The sequence below is a fragment of the Puma concolor genome, chromosome B2 (genome assembly GCF_028749965.1).
Source record: "Puma concolor isolate L17-30 chromosome B2, mPumCon1.1.hap2, whole genome shotgun sequence".
Lineage (NCBI taxonomy): Eukaryota > Metazoa > Chordata > Mammalia > Carnivora > Felidae > Puma > Puma concolor.
Window position 1 is genome coordinate 5,190,228 of NC_141671.1, and position 26,379 is coordinate 5,216,606.

The following is a 26,379-nucleotide window of genomic DNA, read 5'->3' on the forward strand; positions in this document are numbered from 1 at the left end:
TCTGGTGCTCACGGCTCTCCAGGGCACCCATCATTGGTGAGGTGATAACTCCCCCCATTTTATTGGCAGGAAGTGGGCGTTCAGTGACTTGTCCTAGTACTCACTAAGTTGGAGTCAAACTTGACACTGAATTCCAGGCCTCTCCCAGTCCCACGCTCAGTCCCATATGAGGAGGACTGAAGTTTAAGAGAGCAAAGCAGACGCTATAAACTGTGGCTCAGAGCATGGCCTTTCACTTCCCTAATCTGACTCAGAAACTACAACTAGGAAGCCTTTCAAGGGTGACACCGGCACGGAAATCTTCCTTTCTTTTGATAAAGGGAAGCGTCCTCACACTGCCGAGAAGTCTTATGTCTTTACCATCAGCTACTTTCTTATCTGTTATTCCTTCTGGTAAAATATAACTACCCCAACAAACATATTGACATAAACTGAGGATATTTCATAATATTTTCAGACCTGGTAACCCGACTTCCTCCTGCCACACCCTTCCACACTTCCCTTTTTGCCCCACCCAGCGTGAAGAAAACAACCATTTTGGGTGTGGGGGGGGGGGCAGTGGGGGTGTGGCTGGATTGATGACAAAAACAACTGATCAAACACTTAGGGAGCCCCTGCTCTTGGCCACGCCCTACACTGCCTCCCGATGCGTGGCCCCAGGTCTGAGTTCCACACATCCACTGGAGAAGATGGAGGCATGAGCCAGCGTGTTCTCATTCAGTGGAACGAATCACCTGCTGCTGGACCAGTGGGGAGGCTGGATTATCTCAGAAGCCTGGGGGGGGCGGGGGGAGAAGGGTGCCACTCACCTGTCTTGGGGGACAGAAGCAGGGAGGAAGGAGGAAGGCTCCCCAGTGTCACCTCTGAACACGGATGAGAGGGACTGCTCTGGGCACATGAACAGCAAGGCAATGGCGTTCACCAAAGAGGGAAAAGCATGTGGAAAATGGCAGGCGGGCCGGCAGGGCTGAGCCGCTTCCTGGAAGAAGAGTTACGGACGTGCGTTGGCACTGGATCTTAAAGCACCTTGAATGTCAGGTTAAAGAGGGAGCGTGTTGTTAACCAGGACGGTGACGAAAAGACGTGGGCCCTTGGGGAACAGTAGCTCCCACAGCGATTGTTCCAGTGACCCTGCAGGCGGCGTGTGTCCCCACGCCTACACCTGCCCATCTAGCTTGCAGGGCGGGTCAGGCCTCAGCAGAGGGGAGAACTCCCTGTGAGCTAGTAAATCTGCCTTATTTATACCTGGTCAATAAATCAGGAAGGCCTGTAGCAGAGCTCCTGGCTGGCCAGCTGCTTGGCTCTTCGCCTTGGAGTACAAAGTGTGACTTCCTTAGCTTCGTAACTACTCCACCAGGTGCTAAACTTTGTTCACAGTGTCATGAATACCCGGCCACCCTTTTCCCTGCGTATATGCGGTCAGCATGTGTGATCTTTTTTATCTCTGGAGCGGAAGGTCATCATAGAACTAGAAAACGTGGGGAGCATTGTTCTGGCAGATAAGTCTCTGAGCAGAGGAAGGAAAGGTGAGCTGCTGCCTAGTCTAGTGTCTGGGCCTTCCAAATGGGGTGCAGAAGACCGTTCAGTAGTAGGTTTTACAGTAAAACAGCCAAAGGTAGCCATAGAAATAAAAGTCTCCTACCCCCCACCCATCCCTGGATGCTAGCCCCCAGTGGTCCTTAGAGGGCCCGAAATGAAAGCTTTCGAGACTGTGCAACGGTAATCACAAAACCACTGAGAAAGCATAAAGATCTCCCCAACTGTGAAAATCCCAGCAAGGCTCCAGCCGGGCCTCAGAGACCTCAGGCTGTAACTACAATTGGCCTGCTGTTGGTTTTAATTCTGCGGCCAGTACGGTGATTGGCTTACAGGAGCAGAGGGCGGGACCTGTTTTTTGCCTGCCTGTTGCCAATTGGCTACGTTATGGTTGTAATCAGGGTCTCAGTGTGATAGCACTACAAGCGATTTTTAGAAATTTTGCTTTAATAACATGGGCTCATAAGCACAAAAACATCCCTACCAAGTACCTTTCTCCCATTAGATAAGTTCCTCAGATATGAAATTCCCGGTAATTTTGAAAGGGGGAAAAAAAACCTTCAAAGGATTTTTCCCTTTACATACCTTGTCAGTTTTGGGTTTTTTGTTTTTTAACCAGGCTTCTGTTGTATTTGCACAGGTAAGCCTGCAGCGGATGAAACCTGCACTAATTTGCACAGGTTTTAAAGGGCACTTTGGATTTTCTTAGAATCAGCACATCTGCCCTATTCTGATTTGTAAAAACCAGTCAATTGTTTTTTTTTCCCCAAAGTATTAAAAAAAAAAATACTAATCCTGCAGAAAATGACTAGGGAAAATTGACTTTTTAAATTCTGCTCTTATTTCAGTAAATCTTTTAAAGTGGCTTGTTATGTTCTAGTTATTGGCAAAGTCCTAAGTGGCCTGGCTCGGTGGGGAAGGAGGCAGAAGGAGGTGGTGAGTTGCTGCCATCTACTGACAGACAGTGGTAACAGCGGGTGCCTTTTTTAAGCCTAAATGGACCTTCCCTATCCTCTCAACTGTGGCCGTGCCTCTTGGACCGGGGAGAGGCGGTCATTCATTCCAGTCTCACAGCTTAACGGGGCTATTCAAAGAAGGCAAGATCCACTGTGTGATACCATCGCGGTCAAATTTACACGGGTAAAACCATACATACCCTCACATAAAAACAATTAGGAACTCAAAGGTCGTAAACAGCAGCTGGAGGAGACTGGGCCACCAAGAGGTCCGTTGGCCGTATGGACGCCCTGTGTGTAAAGGCAGCTGAGAGCCCCAGGGCCGCTCTCATACCAGCCGTTCAAAATTATCTCCTCTCCGGCTGCCTCTACGAAAAGAGCAGGATTGTTCTTCTCGAATCAGTTTGAAATTTTTTTAATGGTACCTTCTAATTTTTTTTTAACATTGGCAAATATACCCAAAATTTTTAAGTCATAATGTCATCGCTCTATCCAGTGCTAAACTTTGTAAAAATTGTCATGAATATCCAAACAGCCTGTTCCCCGCATATATGCTGCCCGCCAACCAACATACGTGATCTTTTTTATGTCTTTTTTCTTATAAACACATGATATTTGAAAAAAAATCCAATAAAAATCACTATTGAATGCCAAACGTTTAATTTTCCTCTTAATCCCACCTTACCAGAGACCATTATTTTTAATATTTATATTAATTATCGTAACATAATTCATACATAATAATTAATAATAGCTTGTTAAAGATAGCTAAACATTTGTACTGAATTTTTTTTATTTTATTTATTTTTTTTTAATTTTTTTTTTAACGTTTATTTATTTTTGAGACACAGAGAGACAGAGCATGAACAGGGGAGGGGCAGAGAGAGGGAGACACAGAATCTGAAACAGGCTCCAGGCTCCAAACTGTCAGCCCAGAGCCCGACGCGGGGCTCGAACTCACGGACCGTGAGGTCATGACCTGAGCCGAAGTCGACGTTTAACCGACTGAGCCACCCAGGCGCCCCTGTACTGAATTTTTTTTAATTGCAGTATAGTTGACACTCAATATTATATTAGTTTCAGGTGCACAACGTAGTGATTCCACAGGTTTATATGTTCTGTGTCCACCATGACTGTAGGTACCGTTCTTCCCTATACAACACTGTTACGATACCATTGACTATATTCCCTACGCTGTGCTTTATATCCCCATGACTTATTCCATAACTGGAAGCCTGTACCTCCCACTCTCCCCTTCACCCACTTGGCCCATCCCCCCACCTGCCTCCCCTCTGGAACCCATCAGTTTGTTCTCTGTAGTTATGGGTCTGCTTCTGCTTCTCGTTTATTTTGTTGGTTTTGTTTTTAGATTCCACATATAGATGGAATCATATGGAATTTGTCTTCCTCAGCCTGACCGATTTCACTTAGCCTCATGCCTTGCAGGTCCATCCATGTTGTCACAAATGGCAAGATCTCGTCCTTTTTTTTATGGCTCTGTAGTATTCCATTGTGTGTAAGCATTTGTAGTGAATTCTGAACTGGAGGGTTTTTTTCATAAAATTATATTGGTGCTTTTCATTAGAAAATGAGAAAATAAAATTGCCCATTCTTATTAAATTTGTTTCATTCCTTCATTAAAACTGTGTCTTCAGGGGGCGCCTGGGTGGCGCAGTCGGTTAAGCGTCCGACTTCAGCCAGATCACGATCTCGCGGTCCATGAGTTCGAGCCCCGCGTCGGGCTCTGGGCTGATGGCTCGGAGCCTGGAGCCTGTTTCCGATTCTGTGTCTCCCTCTCTCTCTGCCCCTCCCCCGTTCATGCTCTGTCTCTCTCTGTCCCAAAAATAAATAAAGGTTGAAAAAAAAAAATTAAAAAAATAAAAAATAAAAAAAAAAAAAAAAACTGTGTCTTCAGGTCCCTATTAGGGTAAGAGACTTTGCTTTGTGGTTGGCATGGAAGCAGAGCCAGGATTACTGATAAGCCCCTATTGATGAGTTTAGTCCCTACATTTATTGTGCACGTGTGATGTGCATCTCTCCCTCCCCACGACTATATTTGTGCTTGGCACGCAGTAGGCGTTCCGGAAATATTGATGCGTGAATACAGGCCACTCCCTTTGCCCAGAAGTGCCCGCTTACCCATGCCCTCATTTGCCTGTGGTGAAATTCTGTTGTTCAAATACTACCTTCCTCCAAGAAACTAGCCTGCATTAAATGAGATAGAGTTTCTTGTTGAATTACACCTAAGTAACACATTCTTAAAAAAATTCAAAATATAGAAAAACATCTCCTTTTACCGTCTCTCCATTGCTGTCCCCCTGCCTGATGTGCATCGATTTGCTACCTTTTCATATAGATAACATCTTTTAAATGAACCATGTATGGCACATGCTCAGTAGATAGTATGACCTGGGGTGCCCAGGTGGCTCAGTCGGGTGACCTTCCAACTCCTGGTTTTGGCTCAGGTCATGATCTCACAATTTGTAGGCGTTCAAGCCCCACATCAGGCTCTGCACTGATGGCACAAAGCCTACTTGGGATTCTGTCTCTCCTCTCTGCCTGCCCCTCCCCTGCTTGTGCACTCATGCTCTCTCTCTCTCTCTCAAAATAAATAAATAAACTATAAATAAATAAGTGAATGAATGAATGAATGAATGAATAGTATGACCCCATTCCTGAATATATAATCATTACTATGCATTAGGCACGTACTATGGACCAGAGGCCATCGATTGTCTTTATAAATAGCTCTCTGAGGTGGAGATTGTGACCTCCCCGCCCTTTTAGAGGTGATGAAATTGGAGTTGATACCTAGAGTAGGCTCCCTGGTCAATAAAACAGAAGTCACCTTCTGCTTTAACCCCTCTTACTGCCTCGGGTCCTTGTCTGTTTCATCCCTGTGGACTTTAATCACATTTTATTCTATTTTCTGGGTATCGGTGACCTCTCTCTTAATTTCCAGATCATTACCCCAATGCACAGATCCCCCCACACAGAGTCTCAATGAATATCTACAGAAAGAAAGAGACTGATTAAATTCAGGGTCCCTGAGATGTCCCACGACAGTGGCCTGACATGATTTGTTCTTGCTGCTACATCAGAGATGGGGCTGGATCCCAGGTTGAGCAGATCCAGCCGGGGGAGGACGTGCTGATGGCATGATCGAAGGGAAGCCCCCTCTCCACATGGGGAGTGTGGGTTGTTGTCATCTGGTTGGTTGTTTTTGTTTTCTTAATTACTGCCTTTGTATAGATGATAATCCGTTTTAAGTGATCTCATAACACACTAGATGGTGCATTATGCCGTCTAGTTGTCCTTATCGTAATTATCTCTCTATTATCATTATGCTGGGTAGATAGGAATAGGAAAACACAGGAATGAGTGAACTGGGGAGAGGCAAGGGGGACAGACTAAGCCCATGGAATCTTCACCCAAGTGAGAGGCACTTATCAGAAATCACCAATCTTTGGGACAGAAGGAAAAATAAGACAGCAGTTTATTTTCATGGGAATATTTTGGGTAAATAAATGAATGTATCTTTCTGGCCCTAATTCTCTGGTCCTGGAAGCTGGGTGGACTTCTAATTGGCCAAAGGTTCATAGGGTTCTAGTCCCTGTCGAGCAGCCTTCTTTGCCCCAGAAAGCACCATCTTTGGTTAACCCGGCCAGGAATGTTCTCTGCAGCGGTGATAGATGGGATTCTCAGCTGTCCCCTCATCCCCTCGGGTGGTCCCTCAAAACTATTCCATGAGCTTTCACAAAGGTCTGACGCTTCTGGTTTATTAACGTTCCAGTGTGGGTTTGTGAAGGGGAATCTATGCCGCACCTCATGTCTCTGTTGCATGCTTACAGGTCTGGCTGGTTTTGCTCGCCTCTGTCCTGGAGATCAGTATGAAGTAAGTATCGTGTCCATCTGCGTGCTGGGATTGGGGATTTGAGGGACAGGAGTCAGCTGCCATTATTTGGTTTCTTACATTGCCCTTTTTTTTTTTCCTTTTACATTTGTTTATTTGGGGGGAAAATGAAGCCCCAGTGAGAACATTTGGAGGTGAAGACCCCACATACTCTTCATCCAGACACCAATTTTTTTAATATGAAATTTATTGTCAAATTGGTTTCCATACAACACCCAGTGCTCATCCCAACAGGTGCCCTCCTCCATACCCCTCACCCACCCTCCCCTCCCTCCCACCCCCATCAACCCTCAGTTTGTTCTCAGTTTTTAAGAGTCTCTTATGGTTTGGCTCCCTCCCCCTCTAACTTTTTTTTTCCCTTCCCTTCCCCCATGGGTTTCCGTTAAGTTTCTCAGGATCCACATAAGAGTGAAAACATATGGTATCTGTCTTTCTCTGTATGACTTGTTTCACTTAGCATATCACTCTCCAGTTCCATCCACGTTGCTACAAAAGGCCGTATTCTTTCTCATTGCCAAGTAGTATTGTATTGTGTATATAAACCACAACTTCTTTATCCATTCTTCAGTTGATGGACATTTAGGCTTTTTCCATAATTTGGCTATTGTTGAGAGTGCTGCTATAAACATTGGGGTACAAGTGCCCCTGTGCATCAGCACTCCTGTATCCCTTGGGTAAATTCCTAGCAGTGCTATTGCTGGGTCATAGGGTAGATCTATTTTTGCAGACACCAATTTTTAACATAATGTCACATTTGCCTTATTATTACTACTATGATCGTTATTTTGCTGAACCATTTTAGACCAAAGCACAGGCATAGTGACCTTTTGCCCCATAATTATTTTCCCCAAAATGGAAGAACATGCTTTCCTATCAGGATCGTGCAACTCTCAACGCAGCTAACTTAACATTGGCATTTGCCATACTGTCCATATTCGTATTTTCCCCAGTCCCAATGTTGTACTTGAAAGCAGCCTTTTCTCCTGATTCAAGAGCCAGTCCGGGATCATGAGTGCTCGTAAATATCACGGACTAAAGAACACTAGTATCTAAGACCTTTCTTTATAAAGATACACTCCAGAAAGTAAAAAAGGCTTTTCTCTTTTCCCCTCTTTAAAAGAGAACTTCCCTAATTGAATCATCTAACTGTCTTCTCCAAAACCCTCTATGATCATCCTTGGGGCGGGTGTGAGGGAAGGGTGTCTTCCCCTAAACGGTAAAGCTGTCTGAGCAAAGAGAGTGGAGACCCTCTCCCTGGGGTCTGTCGGATTTCAAAATCTTTGTCCAGTTCTGCCTCCCTCATCCAGGAGGAGGAGGAGGTCTTTTTTCGTGCTGCTGGCTGCTGAGTAGATTTTAGCTGATGGTTTCTCCTCCCGCTCACGGAGCTGGGGGGTCCAACGGCTAATGTACTGAAGCATTGTATTCTCCCAGGAGAAGGATCTGGTCACCGTGACCGTGGTAACAAGGAGACACGGGTTGACCTTTTACAAAGAGGGCCCCCTACCCCCTCTGCCTGGCGGAGCAGACCTTGCTCCCTCTTAAAAGCCTCTTCCCCACTCACCATCTGCCCCTCCGCCCAGACCCCAGGGAATTGGAAAGACCCACAAGAAGGGGGTGGGCGAGGAGGACGGAAGAGGGGGGAGCAGCAGCTGATTTATTCCCATGCCGTGTATCTCGAAGTGTGGGTGGCAAGTCGGGCGAGGCCCCTGGAACCCGAGGTGTGGTGTCTTCTCCCCAGATTTTCATGAAGTACGGCCGACAGAGGTGGAAACTGAAAGGCAGAATAGAAGCCAACGGCAAGCAGAGCTGGGACGGAGAGGAGGTCGTGTTCCTGCCCCTGATCGTCGGATTCATTTCCATCAAGGTTCAGTATCGTCATTGTCATATCCTGGTGCACGGATGGGTGACCCCGTCGGTGGGGACCTTTGTTCGTGACTTCCGCCTGCGGCCCCTCCACCTTGCAGACTCCCCTCTGCACCCCGAGTCCGCCGTGAAGACCACGGCTCTCGCCCAGAGCGGGCCAAGCAGAACAGGGGAAAGTGTCCCTGGCCTTTGTCCGGCACCGCCCCCCTCCACCCCCCCACCCCCGACGTAAGGCCGTCCCTGTCCCTCTCTCACCAGGTCACGGAACTCAAAGGGCTCGCCACGCACCTCCTGGTCGGCAGTGTGACCTGCGAGACCAAAGAGCTGTTTGCCGCCCGACCTCAGGTGGTGGCGGTTGACATCAATGACCTCGGCACCATCAAACTGAGCCTGGAGATCACCTGGTAGTAAGTGGCCCTTTTCAGTTTTGCCACGTTACAAATACGTGCTGCAGACCAGTGCTGTTCAGAGGGTGGCACGGGGACCATCGGCATCCCCAGGGGGGCTTGCCACAGAAGGAGACTCTCGGGTCCCACCGAGACCTGTGTCCGAACCTCGAGGGCCCGAGGCTCTGCTTGGCTGGCTCAGCGGGTGACGTTTGCACATTGTCAGCTCCATAAGCTGGAGAAGCCTCTGTCTTACCACTCTGGTCCTCTCCTACTTCCTGCTTGAAAATTGTTTATTGTGCTGCCTTCCCTCCTTCTCAACCTTTCAATGTATATAAAGAAACATAGCTCTGGGGTGCCTGGGTGGCTCAGGTCATGATTTCGCGGTTCATGAGTTTGAGCCCTGCGTCGGGCTCTGTACTGACAGCTCGGAGCCTGGAGCCTGCTTTGGGATTCTGTGTCTCCCTCTCTCTCTCTCTGCCCCTCTCCCACTCGTGCTCTGCCTCTCTCTGTCTCTCAAAAATAAGTAAACATTAAAAAATTAGAAAAAAAAAACAAATACAGCTCTTAAGCTAATTTGGAAGAAAAATAACTGTCCAAAGGAGATATTTCACCCTTGGAAAAAATCCCGATTCTCTCTATAATGTCTTCATTGCCTGTCCCTCTTTATCTCGTGTGCCCTATGCTGCTCTGGGAAACTTCTCGGTATCTTTCACACTCTACTGAAATAGAAAATTGCCAGAGAGGAAGAGATACCTTTCGTCAGAGCAGTGAACTTAAAGGTGGTTTTCTGAAGTCACCTCATGAGAAAGGTCGTAAGCCATTAAACACTGGTTGCCCACGACGTTTGATACTGTGCCCCTGGTATATTTCCATGCACGCGTGACGTGCGGGGCACCGATACTCAGGGTCCTCTTTCCGACATAGAGGGTGAGGTATGGAAGCAGCAAGGACCCCGTTGTCTTGTCCATGAACCCCTGTGGGCACCTTTTGCCCGGCCTCCCTCCAGGTCAGCTGTAGTCATCGATGTGGCAAAGGCAAGATCGTTTGTCTCGCTGGACGAACCAGATGGCATGATGATAAACAGGGTGACGGTGGACAGACTGTCCCGCACGCAACAGGCTCTGTGTTGACAGAAACGAACAGGAGTCTATGTTCATTTTCTTTAGAACAATCACGTTACTCTCCTGTATTGCCAACATAAAGCTCAAAGAATCTTTACAGACTGACATCTTGTACTGGACAAGCATTAATATGTTTCCATGTCTAACATTAACCAAGAAACAGATTTATCTAATGGCTGGGTGTATAGGTGAATTGCACTTAATGCCATGATGATAACCTTGGCCCCTGGAGGGGTCTGGACTCAGTCTTCTGCTCCACTTTGTTTTATCTTGGTTTATCGCCCGCCCGGCCAGCCCAGTTCCCACTTTTTTGAGTTTACTTTAGTATAATGAGGTGTCTTCTCGGCCTGCGGTCCAGGGGTTAGAGGCGACCTAACAAACGTGCGTTCACGGGGACCTGTTGTGTTGCAGCCCCTTTGACGTGGAGGACATGGCCCCGTCCTCGGGCGCCGGGAGCAAGGCTGCAGCCCTGCAGAGGAGAATGTCCATGTACAGCCAGGGGACCCCGGAGACGCCCACCCTGAAGGACCACTCCTTTTTCGTAAGTTCACGGTGATCTGGGGAGGAGGCGCGTTGAACCCGAGGTGGGGCTTGCACCCAGTATTTGAAACGCTTGACACGGCATTAGGGGTTCTGGGTAACTCCTGATAATGTTCCAAGATGCCCTTGGCCATCTGCACATGGCGGCGGTGGTAGACCGCCCCCTGCCGTCTTTCCTCTCCCCTCACCCCCCTTTACTGATCGCACTGATAACACGCAGACTTTTCTGAAGACTCTCTGAGCTCAGCCTTTTAGAGTGAGGGGTGTCACAGCGGCCTCCTAGTTCTAATCAGAAACGCGGGCTCGAAAGCTAAGGAGACACGGTAACCAATGCTTTCCGCTAACTGCGCGTCTTGCTTTGACTTCCCAAGCGGTGGCTGCGCCCTCCGGCAGACAAGCCGCGGCGGCTGTCTGTCTTGAGTGCCTTGCAGGACACTTTCTTGGCCAAGCTGCACTGCAGCCGCTCCCTCAGTGACCTGCCCTCCCTCCGGCTGAGACCCAAGGCCGGGCTAGAGTTTTATGTGAGTGCGGGTGGCCTGCCCGCTGGGAAGTGCTTGCCGTGGGGGCTGGTGGCACGTGTGCTGTGGTCTGTCCGTTTTTCCCGCTTCTCTGTCGTGCTCACGGGGTGACGGTTACAGCCGTCCTGTCCCTGGGGCGGGAAATTGGGTCACGCATGCGCCTCTGTCCGCCAGGTGGTTGTCCCTGTCTTTGGCGAGCCCCGCTTTTGTGCTGTGGTTTTTCTCCGCTGGGGCAAAGATATCCATGGTAACAAGATCTTCATCTTTTAAAAATACAATTAACTTGCGGTCAAAGATGTTCCTTCCCAAGTCCAACTAGTTTATCACCGGTAACAGTCTTTAGGCCTTTCGGCATTCAGATGCACTTAGCATTTGAGTAACCTCAAAAAGGGGCATTCGAGGAGGTCAAAAGGATGCATACCAATTTAACGAGAGCCTTTTTTATTTAAAGAGGTTCTTAGCCTTAGTTTATTGTAGTGTTTGTTATTTTTGCTGCCTTAGCAAAAGAAACTCTTTCATTTGTAGCCAGGAATGCAACAGGTGACCTACATTGTATGACGTTAGGTCACAAGAGACCGTCTTGTGACGTTAGGTCACAAGAGAGGGCACACGTACACACCCATGTACGTGTGTACATGGAATATTCTGCTCTTTACGAACATATAGAAGTCATCTTTGGGTGGGGGGGGGAGTCATCTTTGAATGTCCAGAAAGGAAAGGACTAAAAAGTTTTCTGGTTAATGATCATAATAATTGCATCTAATTCGTTCAATTACAAATCCCAGGTGACAAGGACCAGACTAAAGTAGTGGGGTTTCCGAGGAAAACAGAAAGATCGTGTAAGGAAAATGTGCCTGAACACATGGACCCAAAAACGATATAGCAGATACAATTGTGTACGTAACCACGGATATCACGTGTATATCCATGTTCGCCTGCTTCAAGTTGTGGAGGGAGTTGGTAGAGATCTTAATAGCATGATTTAAACAAGAGTTTGACGACTTCTTGTAGCCTTTTGGATAAAGGCAGACGCCTCAGAGCGGCTCTTCCTCGGCCCGGCTTTCCACGCCTGCCATTGACCACTCTTCGTCCTCTGCCTGAGCCCCTTGACCTCCCCACCGCTCTCCAACCCCACCACACCCTCCGCGAGCTGCCATCTTTCGCACACAACGTTCCTTCTCGAATGCACTCCCTCCTCCTCGCCTCCGCCTCCCCATCCTGCAGGGCTGAGCTCTGGGACCCCCTGTTCCCCAGGCGGCAACCATCCCCGTGCGGGGGTCCTGCCTTGTTGTGTCACACCTCAGTTATCGCACACGTGCTCGTACTGTCGTGTGCCCGTTTATAGGCTCCCCTTGGCACACCGGGAGTCCCTTTGAGCAGAGCACCTCGGCTTCGTCTAACTAAACCTTGGCCACTCGTGTAGGTGCGCGTTGGGTTTGGGAACATGAGGCCCGAGAGAAGCGGCTGGTGAGGACTTCGGAATTTCCGCAAGAATCCTGATGGAGCAACCCCCTGCCTCAGCCAGTGCCTCCCTCGTCCCCCAGTGCGGCCAGGGCCCCGGGGGTTCTGTGAGATGCCTGAGGAATCCCCTCGGAGGAAGTCCAGGGGGTAGCCCTTTTCCAATCCTACCAGAAGCTCCCCCTTTGTCTCTCCTAGAGGGGTAAGGTGCAGGGGGGCAGACAGAGGGCAGAGGACACCGAAGGAGACAAGCCCCAGAGCCCACGGGGCCCACCTGCTGCTTCGCGGCTCCTGGGGGGGTTCCCAGAACTCCGCCCACTCCCGCCCCTGCACCCCCAGGACCCTGAGCAGCGCGCTCGGGGACCATTCACGGAAGAAAACGTTCTTTAGAGGCAAAACTGAGCTGCAGAGGTTCCTGGAGTGCCCCAGTGACACAGCTCACCCTGTGGTTAACCAGATGAGAATAGAAAGTTTGGGTTGAACTGACTGCACGTGCTGGGATCTGGCGGCCCCAGCCCAGCAGCGAGGGGACCAGAGACACGGCTGGGGAGGACAGGGGCTCCCTTTCCGTCCGCTCCCATTTCACTGGCTGGAACGTTTTGTTTCCCAGAACTATGATGGTAATTCCTTGCTTTATATGTAATTAGGCATGAGCGTGGTACTTAACTATTTACCTAGAATATCAAATCCAGAGCCCAGGAGAAATTATCCATTTTGAAAGAGCTGGTCTCAAATACCCAGAAAACTTTTTCCACGGAGCAGCATTTGGTACCGAGACCCTGCATGGACCGCAACGTAGGGAAAACTGACTTAGAAATCATTTTAATGCCCGCATAAAGTAATTATCTTGGTTACCTGGATATTTGGAACCTCTCCCCCTTCTGAGCTCTGCTTCATGGATCACAGAGTGTACTTGACCCAGCCCGGGCGGGCTCGACAAGAGGACTCACTGTTTCTAGACACAGCTCTGGCTGTGCAATCGCAGGAGATGTTCAAGTTTATTAGTCTCCCGTTTTTACAGAAGCTATGCCAGTGTATTTCTGGCCTCAGTTATTTGTGGCATGGTTACCAAATTCATAGAACATTTTCAAGGGCTTGGATTTGTGGGTAGAGATTCTTTTAAAATAATCTATGAGAATTGAAGCAGAACAAAGCATCCCGTCTTTTGAGTGAAATAGCATGAATGTTGTAAAGTCTTTTAAGATAAATGCCTCCCCCCCAAAATTGGTAGCATTATTCATAAGTACAGCTGCCAAATATTGTGAGATCCTGCGTTTTAGGGAACAGGCTCGCTTGCCTCCCCTCCCCCACCCTTTTCTTTTGAAAATGTTAAACCCAAGAATAGTCTAATGAACTTTCACCTAGATTCAACACCAGAAGTCCTTTCTAAGAGCTTTGTTTTCTCTTGCCACGCAACACAACCACACACACACACAACCACACACACACACACAACCACACATACACACACACACACATACAACCACACACAAGTCACACATACACACAACCACACACACATACAACCACACACAAGTCACACATACACACAACCACACACACACAACTACACACAAATCACACATACAACCACACACACATACAACCACACACATACAGCCACATACAAATACACAACCACACACATACAAACCACACAACCACACACACATACAACCACACACAAATACACAACCACACACACACAACCACACATATACAATCATACACACACAACCACACATACACACAACCACACACACATACACACACTACCACACACACACATACACATACAACCACACATAAGCACATACACACAAACCACAAACATACACACATACTACCACACACACAACCACACACACGCACAACCACACACACAACCACACACACATACAACCACACACAAGTCACACATACAACCACACACATACAACCACACACAAATACACAGCCACACACACACAGCCGCACACACAAACCACACACACACATACAACCACACACAAATACACAACCATACATATACAACCACACACATACACACAACCACACACACATTCACACACTGCCACACACACACACATATACACATACAACCACACATAACCACACACAACACAAACCACAAACATACACACATACTACCACACGCACAACCACACACACAACCACACACACAACCACACACACACACACACACATACACACAATCAACAAATGAAACGTTAATATCATGAAAGTGCCGGTTGTTTACTTTAATGATCTCGTATCTTGTCTGCACACAAACCACACCAAGCATATAATTTGTATTTAAAAATAATGGTGTCAGGGCTCCCAGGTGGCTCAGTCGGTTCAGCATCTGACTTCGGCTCAGGTCATGATCTCACACACGGTTCACGAGTTCGAGCCCCGCGTCAGGCTCTGTGCCGACAGCTCAGAGCCTGGAGCCTGCTTCGGATTCTGTCTCCCTCTCTCTCTGCCCCTCCCCTGCTCACTCCCTGACTCTTTCTCTCGAAAATAAATAAACATTAAAAATTTTTAAAATAATAACGAGACGCCTTTTATCCACAGTCTAATCTACCCGATGACGTCTTTGAAAATGGCAAGGCCGCTGAGGAGAAAACGCCACTGTCTCTCAGCTTCGGTGACCTGCCCAACGAGGACTGCGCCCTCACCCCGGACCCAGCGGGCTCTCTCTCCAGCGCAGGTGCGGCAAACCCCGAAATCACCATCACCCCCGCAGAGCTGAGCCCCAGCAGCCCGTCCTCCCACAACGAGGGCACGGAAGACTCCGGCTCGGCATCTTCCAGAAACTCCTCGCGAGAGGGCCGGGAGGCCAAGCCGCCCCGGGAGGAGCCCCCAGCCGGGCCCAGGAGCCCCCCAGAGCGCCGAGCGGCGGCAGGTGCTGGGCCGGAGCGCCTGTTCCTGGAGAAGGAGGTGGCCGAGGCGCTCCTGCGGGAGTCCGACGAGGCGTCCGAGCTCAAGCCGGTCGAACTGGACACTTTTGAAGGAAACCTCACGAAGCAGCTGGTGAAGAGGCTGACCTCGGCCGAGGCGCCCGCGGCCGCGGACAGGCTGCTCTCCGAGGGCTCGGTCAGCGGAGAATCCGAAGGCTGTCGATCCTTCCTGGACGGAAGCTTGGAGGACGCCTTCAGCGGGCTTTTCCTCGCGCTGGAGCCCCACAAGGAGCAGTATAAGGAGTTTCAGGATCTGAACCAAGAAGTCAAGCATTTGGATGATATTCTAAAAGTAAGTACCGTTTCAGGGAAACCAGACTAGGTTTGGAGAGAGGCGTCTGAGGCCAGCTTCTGTGCAAAGTTGCGTATCTATCTTTCCCTGACCGATAGATAACCATCCTTTGGCGCTGACTTTTCCACCCCGGTAGCACGTGTTAAGTTTCGTTTTTCCTCACAACAGATCGACGTACCTAAGACGATCAGGAGTTAAATTAAACAGCTCTGAGGAGTGGCTGAGCCCCTTCGGTCCCAGAGTTAGTCACTGTAAACCCATGTGATGTGATGTGATGTGAAACGGAGGCATTTTGATGATCATAATGTCACTGAGATGCTACTGGATAGGATCCCTTCCTGACTGATCAAGACTTAGGCATGGGTGGAGCCATGGGTCTCTCCCCTCCGCACCCGCCCCCCCCACAGGCCTCCCCGCCAGCCCCGGGCACTGCCTCCAAAGAGTCCCTTCTCCAGACTTGTCCCAACCAGTGAGTCGGAATCTGAGATAGATCCAGCACCAATCGTCACCTGCTGTGTTCTAGAAGCCAGGGACCCCCAAGTCCACCAGAGATGTCCTTCTCCACCCTGTTCCTGATCAGACAGCTCAGTGTGGACGTGGTGGGAGCAGAGAGCAAGAGGGATGATCTCCGCACAGGCGGGGGTTCCTAACGATGGGATCATTGTTGCTACACCGGAATGTATGTTTCTACCGGGCATACAGATTAAACTTTTGAAAACACGGCACAAGAAGACAGGACCTGATTTTGTCCCGAATCCCACGCCACTTCTGTGTTCTTTGCTACTCTAAGGTTGCCACACAGGAAAGAAATCGGGTCCTTTTCCAGGAAACAGCAATTCTTTGGTGACCTGTGGTATAAAATAGGCTTGAAAATAAGGTGGCAGCGGCGAGCCGAGATCCCACCCACAGAAGGCTGTTGTGTCCCTTGGAATGACTGTTTTTCAGATGTGGTCTTCTCAGTGGCCCGTGGGAAATACATTTCCACACATTTCCAAGGCTTCTCTGACTCTCTTAGCCTTCTCAGTCATGCTCCCCTAGCTTGGAGGGGGATTTGTCCCCAGGGCAGATGAGACTTCAGTCCCAACTCCGCAGATCCTCTAGTGCCCATGACGGACTAATTCAGTTGTTGGTATAGCCTCTGAGAGGACGCTCTGAATCTGCCTTCTGTAAAACATAAAAGTGCCCGTTCAGGACCCGTGTGTTCATGCTGCTTGCCTAGTACTCCAGTGAAAACATCTTCTAACCCCCCAACAAGCTCTCTTCTGCATAGGTGACCAGCTTTGCTTAGTGGGCGAAAGGTGTTCAGTTTAAAGACAACTGACCCCACCTCTCGCAGATGCCTTCGAGAAAGCAAGTGGAGGTACCAGTTCCCATTTCCAGACATCTGGATTGCTGAGAACTATCTCGGCCCACCAGGAAACACTAAGCACCCCATCTGTTAGTCTTATAAAAACCTGGGGGTCACAGATTTCTTTCCAGAGTGTTATTTCAATCTGCTGTTGTTCCAGAACGGTCCTGCCTCTAAAATCTTTTACTGTCCCTCCCTTCGTTATCATCGATACGTAAACGCATCCATACCGTGCCAGGTCAAGTTCACCAGATAGCTACTTAAGAACGAAGACCCTAGAGGTGGGTTGAGTCTGGACCGGCTCCTTCTATCTGTCTGAGACTGAAAACAGCATTCGAGTTGAGGGCTGGGGCAAATGGCTTTAGATCCAGCCAGAATTAAAGCATCAGCTGGACAAAGCTTTCTCTTTTCTCCCCCCCTTCACATTCCTAGGATGCTAAAGCCTCTTGAGGATCAGAAACTAAATGATGCTGCCCCTGGGACGGAGATCACTGAGGGTGAAGGAAACAACTCTGATTTAAAAGACCGAAAGACGGTTCCCCCCGTGCTTTTGTGCCATCTTGAGTATCAGAGACAGCTCTCTGCGAGGCGCTGCCTGCCTTGTGTTGCGAAGTCAGCGAGGAGAGCCTGAGAGGGTGGACATGTAGTTCTTCTGACTCACAAGACTTGTCCCGTTCAGTCCGCCCCAGCGTCCGTCCTCTTGAATATTTGGAAGGACTTCTTTCCATCTCTGTGCCCGTGGCAACTGGCGTTACGCTGTTTGTCTTGCTTCTGTCTGTGTCTAGCAATACAGAATTCCCCAGGCCCTAGGATGGGTTTGCCCTCAGTATCCCAGGGCCCAGTCACGGAAGTGACGGGATTTGTTCCGGAGAGGAAGCGGGGACCCTTCTTGCTGGGCCTGCGGCCTTCCTTTTCTCCTCAGCGCTCAAAGAAAATGAAATGCCCTGAGTGTAAAATTAATACACTTGCCTAGGGAGTATGAGTTAAGTCTGAGTTTGAGTACTTTTCTCTTCCTGGGGTTGGTTTTTTTTTTTAATCCTTTAGAACAGTTTCCTTGGGCAGTCAGCTCCTGTCTCGGGACACTGCACACGTTACAGATTGGTGACTATTTGGCACGGACTCCGTGACTCTCTAGATTTGTCTGCTGGTTGTATTTTCTTTGGAGTTGAGCTCTAGGCAGAGGGGTATGGCAGTTCCGTTTCCCAAGGCTTTCTGGGCTGTAATGTTTCCTCAACTTTTTATTCTAAACTTTCAAGCAGACGTAGGGGTGCCTGGGTGGCTCAGTCGATTGAGCGTCCGACTTCAGCTCAGGTCATGATCTCGCGGTCTGTGAGTTCGAGCCCCGCGTCGGGCTCTGTGCTGACAGCTCAGAGCCTGGAGCCTGCTTCCGATTCTGGGTCTCCCTCTCTCTCTGCCCCTTCCCTGCTCATGCTCTGTCTCTCTCTGTCTCAAAAATAAATAAAAACATTAAAAAAATTTTTTAAATAAAAAATTTTTTTAAAAACTTTCGAGCAGAAGTAGAGAGAATCCTGTAACGGCTCCCAGTGCGCCCATCCCCCAGCTTCCACGATGTCAGCTCACGGCCAGTCTTGTTCCGTCTGTTCTCCCCACCGCTTATTTCCCTCCAGATCATTTTGGAACGAATCCCAGATCCTGTGTCATTTAATCCATCGTTGTAGGTTTTTTTTTTTTTTTTTAATGCGAAGATTTTAAATGCATTTTTTTTTTAAATGCCAACAACAACAAAAAATAAAAGCTTGGAAAAAAAGAAAGTGTCGCATCTCAGATCGAGTGTTGCCTGTTCTGTTTCTGCTTCTGGATATGTTGACCTTCTCCCCGATGCCTTCTGCCTTTGCAGTGTAAGCCAGCCGGAAACCGCAGCCGGTCTTCCAGTTTAAGTCTTACAGTCGAAAGTGCTTTAGAAAGCTTTGATTTCCTGAACACCTCTGATTTTGACGAGGAGGAGGATGGTGATGAGGTTTGTACTGTTGGAGGAGGCACGGACTCGGTATTTTCAGACACTGAGACAGAGAAAAATAGGTAAGTGTGAAGTCAGCGTCCGCTTACCTCTCTTCTGAACAGTGGTTCTTTGTTACTCTCAGACGGGACCCGTGCACATCTCCAGGAAGAGAAAACTCCCTACACAAATGACCAACTGGCTTTCAATTCCCTCTTATTGGCAAGGGCCATTTTTAAATGTTGTTCACCTCTCTTGTGTTGTCAAAGGGAAAATGAATCACCTTTCTTCGTTGTAAATAAGGGGAAACTTTTGTATGGGCATGTGTTTTGTGCACACCGATATCTTGGAGGCTCCGGGGGTCGACAACTTGCCCCCAGTGCAATGAATTCCAAATTAACGAAGCGTGCTATGTGTCTGGAGACCTCTTACTGGATGATCCACCTGTACCTGGTTCTCCTCTCTTTGCGTGTCTTATTTCTTATCTCTTCATTTTGTTGTGCTCTGCTTTTTCCACCCCTGTATCTCTTGCTCCCTTTGGCAAAGTTGCTATACGTTAACCTCATCCGTGCACGCGTCAATGTCAGGTTTAAGTCCGGGCACATAATTGCCTCAGGATGTAACAGGGATGACCAATAACTGGTAACGATTTCTTCTGCTTCTGCAGCCCAGCAGGTGGAGAATGAGGCCTTCTCTGGGGAGGGAAGGGAAGAGGAAGGGGGATTGTTGTCACCTTCTCCATCAGCCTTCCGTGTGCGGCCACACCTTGTCTTTGGCACTAGCGTCTGGGGTCCGTTTTGTAACTTGAACGAAGCAAACCAAGCACAGTGGAATTTGCTCACTTTCACTACACACACACACTCACACACTTTCCCAAAGGAAAGGGCAGATTTTCACCATCTTTACTTTTGCCGTGTTATGTAAACAGGTTTTCAAGTTACGCCGTCACGAACCTCTCTGCGGGTGATGTTATGTCAGTGTTTTGGGGTTTTCTTGTTCCTGGAGGCTTTCTTCTTCCAAAACCAGGAAGAGAAAAAGTGAGAACTAGAATTTATGCTTTGAGCAAACTGAGGACACGGCAAACAAAAGTTACTAAACGAATGCAATATTTAAGCGATGCCCCTGCATTCTATGCTGAGATTTCTCCAATTTGATCGAATTTGTGAAATGCTGCAAAACCAAAAATCTGTCTCCTCATTACATAATATGTCAGAGTCAGACATCAGGCTAAGCCTCGTTCTTCTGACTCTCAGAAGCATTTTAACAACAAAAACCTCGTAGATTTTGTACGTTTTATAGAACATTGATGTTAAATTGACTGAATCGATCAACTTTAGTATATGTCCTCAGTGGTATTAGGGAAAATTGTGAAAATTGTGTGTTTTATTTATTTTTTTATTTTATTTTTTTGAGTTTATTTATTTTGAGAGATACAGAGATAGCACAAGTTGGGGAAGGGTGGAGAGAGAGAAAGGGAATCCCAAGCAGGTTCCGTGTTGCCAAAGCACAGAGCCCCATGCAGGGCTTGAACTCACGAAACTGAGATCATGACCTGAGCCAAAACCAAGAGTCGGACGCTTAACCAACTGAGCCCCCCAGGCACCCCCATGTGTGAGTATTAAATATGTGTTGATGGCCAGGATGCAGGCACAGTGCTTTCCCCTGGAGGCAGGTGTGCAGTGGAGTAAAGCATCCAGTGCCTCTTAGCTCAGGTTCACGATCTCTTTAAATCATGGAGGCTGGAGGCCAGGAGCCCGGAAGCCAGCAGCTGCCCGGTCGCTGTCTAGCCGTGTGAACAGGACCCCGCGGGGAACCCCTCTGCCCGTCAGTCCTCCCAGTGTGAAATGAGACAGCTCTTCCCTCTTTCCCACACAGATTAATTTTAAGAACAAAATTGGATCATAGAGGCAACATATTTATTTGTAAACGTAAGTGCCCGTCACGATCCCAGGTTTAGACAGTTCACCAGCGGGGAGTAAACAAGGTGTGAGAGGCAGAACCAAGCTCTGCCTTGGAAGAGTCCAATAAACGCCTTTTAGCCTTTGTCTGGGGTAGAACATCATGCCTCCTGTTGACAGTTTTCCTTTTTCCTTCTCTTCTAGTAGCAATTGATCTGAGGCCAAAAAAAAAAAAGCCTTGACATTATTTCTTAATGGAATTGCTCTTGGGAAACCACAACTATAGAGGACAATTTAGTCCCAGGATATTTGGCAAAGCGCCCCATCCCCAGAGCAAGAAAGTGTAACAGGTGCACCATGAGGGCAGATTCCTTGGTGAGCCTGCTTTACAAATGGTTCACTGCTGGGCGCAGCTGGGTGGCTCAGTCTGTTAAGCGTCCGACTTCAGCACAGGTCATGATCTCACAGTTCATGGGTTCAAGACCCACGTCAGGCTCTGTGCTGACAGCTCGGAGCCTGGAGCCTGCTTCGGATTCTGCTTTCTCCCTCTCTCTCTGGCCCTTCCCCACTTGTGCTCTCTCTCGCTCTCACTCTCGCTCTCTCTCTCTCAAAAATAAATACACATTAAAATTTTTGAAACACTGATTCACTGTGCTTGAGAAGCAAATTCTGGAAGCAGTTTGTTTGTGTGATCTTTTAATACGGCACATTGGTGACTGGGCTGAATCAAGAAGTAGCTTTTGAAAGGTCTCTCGGTTTTCCAAGGCTAGAGACAGCCTCTTTGCGGTAGGTGCTACTTGGGGCCTTCTGGGAGCTTCGTAGGGTTGACCTGGGGTTTCCCCGCTAAAAGAAACTGCTAACGTTGTGCTCACCTTCCTGCTTCAGCCCTTACAGGTCGGTACACCCAGAGGCCAGGGGGCACCTGAGCGAGGCGCTGACAGAAGACACGGGAGTCGGGACCAGTGTGGCCGGAAGCCCCCTCCCCCTGACCACAGGAAATGAGAGCCTGGACATCACCATCGTCAGGCACCTTCAGTATTGCACCCAACTCGTTCAGGTGGGCTCGGCGACTGTGTTTGTTTTAGACCCCAGGCTCTTGATGCACCAAGAATGTGTGCTGCCTTTTTTCAGTTTTGCCAGAGAAATGAACATTCAGGAATATGAGAACAAGCCTGCTTCGCTTTGGGCCGACTCGAAAGTTCTGATGGCCCTGGCCATCCTCCCTGAACCCTAGGTTTTCTATCTTGAAACCTAGCTCTCCGCACTCGAACATGCAATAGGTTAGCTCTTGATTTCAAATCGTTTGCCAAAAGAGAAGAGTAACGTGACTAAGGGAAAAAAAATTGCATTGTGCCATCTACAAAGGGGTGGACTTCGAAAGCCAGTGTTACAGGGCACACGGTAGTGTGAATATTGTCACTGCACCTGGACGGCTAAAGGCGAAATGGTGCAGGATATAAGCACGGTTTCCCAGATCTTGAATAAGTACGTATCAGCAGCGAGAAAGAATAGTTCCAGAGGCCGTTATCGTTGCCAGGTAGGCGCTCGTTCTGGGACGCCATGGGACTTGTTTGTCTTCTCATTTCAGGCTACTTACCTGTTAAGATTTTGCAACAGTGAAGCGGATATTTTGAAGTTCTTTGGTTGCAGGAAGTGCGTTAGCTCCCTTGAACGAAGTGCTCCCCACCTCCTGCCCCAAGCATCTCCTTAAATACTTACTCCTCGCCTGGTTGCTTGTCTTCTCCAGCCTGTTTGCATGTGTGGGGAACAGGATGAGAATGTGAAAGCAAATGGGTAATGGTCTTCAGGGGGATTGGCCAGACAGGAAGGGTGCAAAACGTAAATAAATAAATAGTCAATCAATCAATCGTGCTCCTAAGAGCATGGGACCAAGTGGCAGACAAGAGGCAGGGTAAGGAGGACGGGGGTCCCAGAGAGGCCAGAGGTGGGTTAGTGTGCTTTTTCCATAATGCACTTGTGATGAGATGGAGGATATACTTTCCTCCGTGAACAAACAACCCCAGAGTCACCTCAGACACTGTGGGAAACTTGTTGGCAATTACGACTCTTACCGCTAGGTTGGCCAACATCCCAGTTGATCTCTTCTGTTGACTGTTGAATTTGCCAGCCATTTACTGACAACCAATCTGGCAGAAGGCGCAGTGGTTTTTTTCTGACCAAAATGGGAAAGGGTTGTTGTTTGCTTATAACTATTCTCTATCCAACCACTTGAATAAGATGGTTTTCACAACTCTTCGCCCTTGCTGAGCCTGATTCTGTGCTGAGCACACTACCTGTTGGCACTGTAGAGGTAAAGTCATTATCCTGTGAGACATAAGAGAATTCTCTTCCATGAAGGAATGAATGTTTTCTCTCAAAGACTAATTGACAAGCAATATTCAGTGCAATGCAGTTCGTGAGTTCGAGCCCTATGTCAGGCTCTGTGCTGACAGTGCATGGATCCTGTTTGGGATTCTCTCTCTCTCTCTCTCTCTCTCTCTCTCTCTCTCTCTGCCCCTTCCCTGTGCACTGTCTGTCTCTCAAAAAATAAATAAACTAAAAAAAATTTAAAAATATTCAGTGCAGCGTTCTTCCCAATACTCAGACCAGACCATGGTCATAACAAGTCAGCCCCACTGTGGGGAAAATCAGCATCAAAAAAACAGAAGAGGCACACGTACAGAGATGTAAAGGATTAAGGATTAGAAACGTAATTTCTAACCCACACCCACTGCCGCATCGGTGAGTTTACATCTTCATTCGGAATGTAATTGCAAAGAGAAAAAAACAGGCATCCCATGTGGACCATATGTTATGCCTGAAGTCAGTTCACTTCTGCTGTATCTACATATGTGAAAGGCATCAGCACATAATTGCTACACTAGGCTCGGAGATTGGAAATCATATGTGCATAGAATCTACATGGTTTAGACAGGGGAGGATGGCAATACAGGTCAGCTCCCTGTATCCATACCCACCAGGTGACTGGACAGGTCTCTGAGGCACACAGAAAGGTCTAGAACCTTCAGGCAACAAGTGACTTCTGTCCTCTCTCATGCCCTTTACTCTTGTGACCTGCACTCAAATGAAATCAGTTACTATTCATGTGGCCTTGGGCATGCTACTGGACCGCTCTGTGCCTCAGTTTCCCCAGCAGTAAAATGGAACACCAACAGTACCCACCTCCTAGGGTGGTGGTGAGCAATGGCATGAGCTAATACACGGGCTCAGACCAGTGCCTGGTACATAATCAGCACTCGTTAATTAGAATGAGAAAGCCTTGATTATAATCATGATTATTATACCACACATTCTTCATTTCCAGCTTGAAAACAAGGAAAGAAATCCGTGCTGGGAAAAATGACTACTTGGGAAGGCAATCTTTTTTTTATCTGTGTGAGCACACAGATAAGCAGCCTGAATATGCCTTCTAAGTTTCAAAGAGGATTTACAGAGCCTCAACTTGATAATAACCTCGTGGCTCTATTAGTGAAAAAATCCCAGAATCCATACAGGCACGGAAAAAGTTGAGAGGCAACAAAAACACGTGTGATTTCGTCGGGTGTTGTAACGGGCACAGAACGAGGAACGTTCTCCCACCGGAACAGAACACGGTGCAGGCGTATTTAGCGTGACGGCCGTGGGAGGAAGGACGGGGTTGGGTCGGGAAACCTCCGCTGACGACAGTGGGCGTGATTGACACGGCGGCTTCTTTGTTTTCTCAGCAAATTGTTTTCTCAAGCAAAACCCCATTTGTGGCGAGCAACCTCTTGGAGAAGCTTTCTCGGCAAGTCCAGGTGATGGAGAAGCTGTCAGCCGTCAGCGATGAGAACATAGGGAACATCAGTTCTGTCATTGAAGGTAAGCATGTGTGTGCCACACCCCCAGCCTCTCCCTTGCTCCGTGGGGCCGGCAGGAAGGCATGACAGTGGAGGAACGGCCAGTGGCCAGTGCCCAGCAGCGTGGACTGGTGCCATCTCGTTGACACTGTGCCTCAGCCTTCGGAGTCAAACCAGCAGAACACGGTTTTGTCCATGGGGCCAGCCCCCCACCTCCGGAAGTCAGACACCCGTGTCTAAGCAGAACCAGCGTGCGCCTCGCAGGCGGTCTCACGGACTTTTCCTGCCAGCGCGGTTCCATTGCGGGGACAGGCGACCGGGACTGTGCTTGTGCCGTGTTGCTGGTGAAGACACAGCTCCCACAGCAGCTGACTGGCAAAGGCAGGACACTCCCCAGCTGGCCTTGGAAAAGGTAGAAATACGCTGGCAGGCTCTCAGGAAAGTCCCCGGTTCCAAGAGGGTTAGGTGGAGAACTTGACGTGGGGAAGCTGCCTTTGAACTCGCGTGGTCTGGCCACGGAGCTCTTTATAAAGACAGGAGTTTGCGTCTTTGTTCACAGCACACATTCCGTGGAGGTAGTGGGGCGCCAGACTCTTCTCTGGGTCGCTCAGATCCAGCCTAGAAGAGACCTCCCTGTAGGTTCCCGTTTTAGATTTGTGCCTCCCGCATCCAGTCCTCCTGGGAGCCGGTGACCTCGGCAGGTGTCTGAGAGGCGTAAAAGGGGACAGGAAGCCGAGGACGCCAGTGACTCGCGTCCTCCCGGCTCCCAGGCACCTCCTCATGGTCCCAACCGCATGAGGTCACGACCTCACGGTCACTGACCGTGTGCTGCCTACACGGTGCTCTTCGCCATTTCAGCCAGAGAGGCCCCCCCAGGCAGGTGTCACACTCCCCCAGCCCACCTCCTGATAGCCGGGTTTGCAGGAAAGTTACGGCGGGGGGGAGATGGTGAGAGCATCTTCCGAGAGGAGGGCTGCTGGGTTTTCTCTCACCGAAAGCAAACAGCTTTGCCTTTGCTGTGTTTTCTTTGCCACCAGGGCTAGATGAGCTCCCGGTCATAAGTTCCCTGCCCTTTAGAAAATCTGCCAACTACAGAGGAATCTCACAGTTCCAGTTAAAAAACAGTTTTTAGGGGCGCCTGGGTGGCGCAGTCGGTTAAGCGTCCGACTTCAGCCAGGTCACGATCTCGCGGTCCATGAGTTCGAGCCCCGCATCAGGCTCTGGGCTGATGGCTCAGAGCCTGGAGCCTGTTTCCGATTCTGTGTCTCCCTCTCTCTCTGCTCCTCCCCCGTTCATGCTCTGTCTCTCTCTGTCCCAAAAATAAATAAACGTTGAAAAAAAAAATTAAAAAAAAAAAAAAACAGTTTTTAGGGGCGCCTGGGTGGCGCAGTTGCTCGAGCAGCCTACTTCAGCTCAAGTCACGATCTCACAGTTCGTGGGTTCGAGCCCCGCGTCGGGCTCCGGGCTGACAGCTCGGAGCCTGGAGCCTGCTTCGGATTCTGTGTCTCCCTCTCTCTCTCTCTGACCCTCCCCCACTCATGCTCTGTCTCTCTCTCTCTTTCTCAAAAATAAATAAACATTAAAAAAATAATTTTAGGGGCGCCTGGGTGGCGCAGTCGGTTGAGTGTCCGACTTCAACCAGGTCACGATCTCGCGGTCCGTGAGTTCGAGCCCCGCATCGGGCTCTGGGCTGATGGCTCAGAGCCTGGAGCCTGTTTCCGATTCTGTGTCTCCCTCTCTCTCTGCCCCTCCCCCGTTCATGCTCTGTCTCTCTCTGTCCCAAAAATA

General features: G+C 48.9%; 1 protein-coding gene across 9 annotated transcripts in view; it reads left to right on the forward strand.

Moving 5' to 3' along the window:
- The window catches only part of RIPOR2 (RHO family interacting cell polarization regulator 2), a 233,083-nt gene that overhangs the window by 185,953 nt on the left and 20,751 nt on the right, over positions 1–26,379 (forward strand). For 8 of the 9 annotated variants that reach the window (XM_086706106.1, XM_086706109.1, XM_086706110.1 and 5 more), the window contains exons 9-16: positions 6,344–6,387; positions 8,144–8,269; positions 8,527–8,675; positions 10,190–10,319; positions 14,872–15,549; positions 18,756–18,937; positions 21,638–21,809; positions 24,478–24,613. In XM_086706106.1, coding sequence (XP_086562232.1) covers positions 6,344–6,387; positions 8,144–8,269; positions 8,527–8,675; positions 10,190–10,319; positions 14,872–15,549; positions 18,756–18,937; positions 21,638–21,809; positions 24,478–24,613 — 1,617 coding nt within the window. Of the gene's footprint in view, positions 1–6,343; positions 6,388–8,143; positions 8,270–8,526; positions 8,676–10,189; positions 10,320–10,689; positions 10,840–14,871; positions 15,550–18,755; positions 18,938–21,637; positions 21,810–24,477; positions 24,614–26,379 lie in introns of all 9 variants that reach the window. The other variant, XM_086706112.1, reaches the window with a different exon arrangement.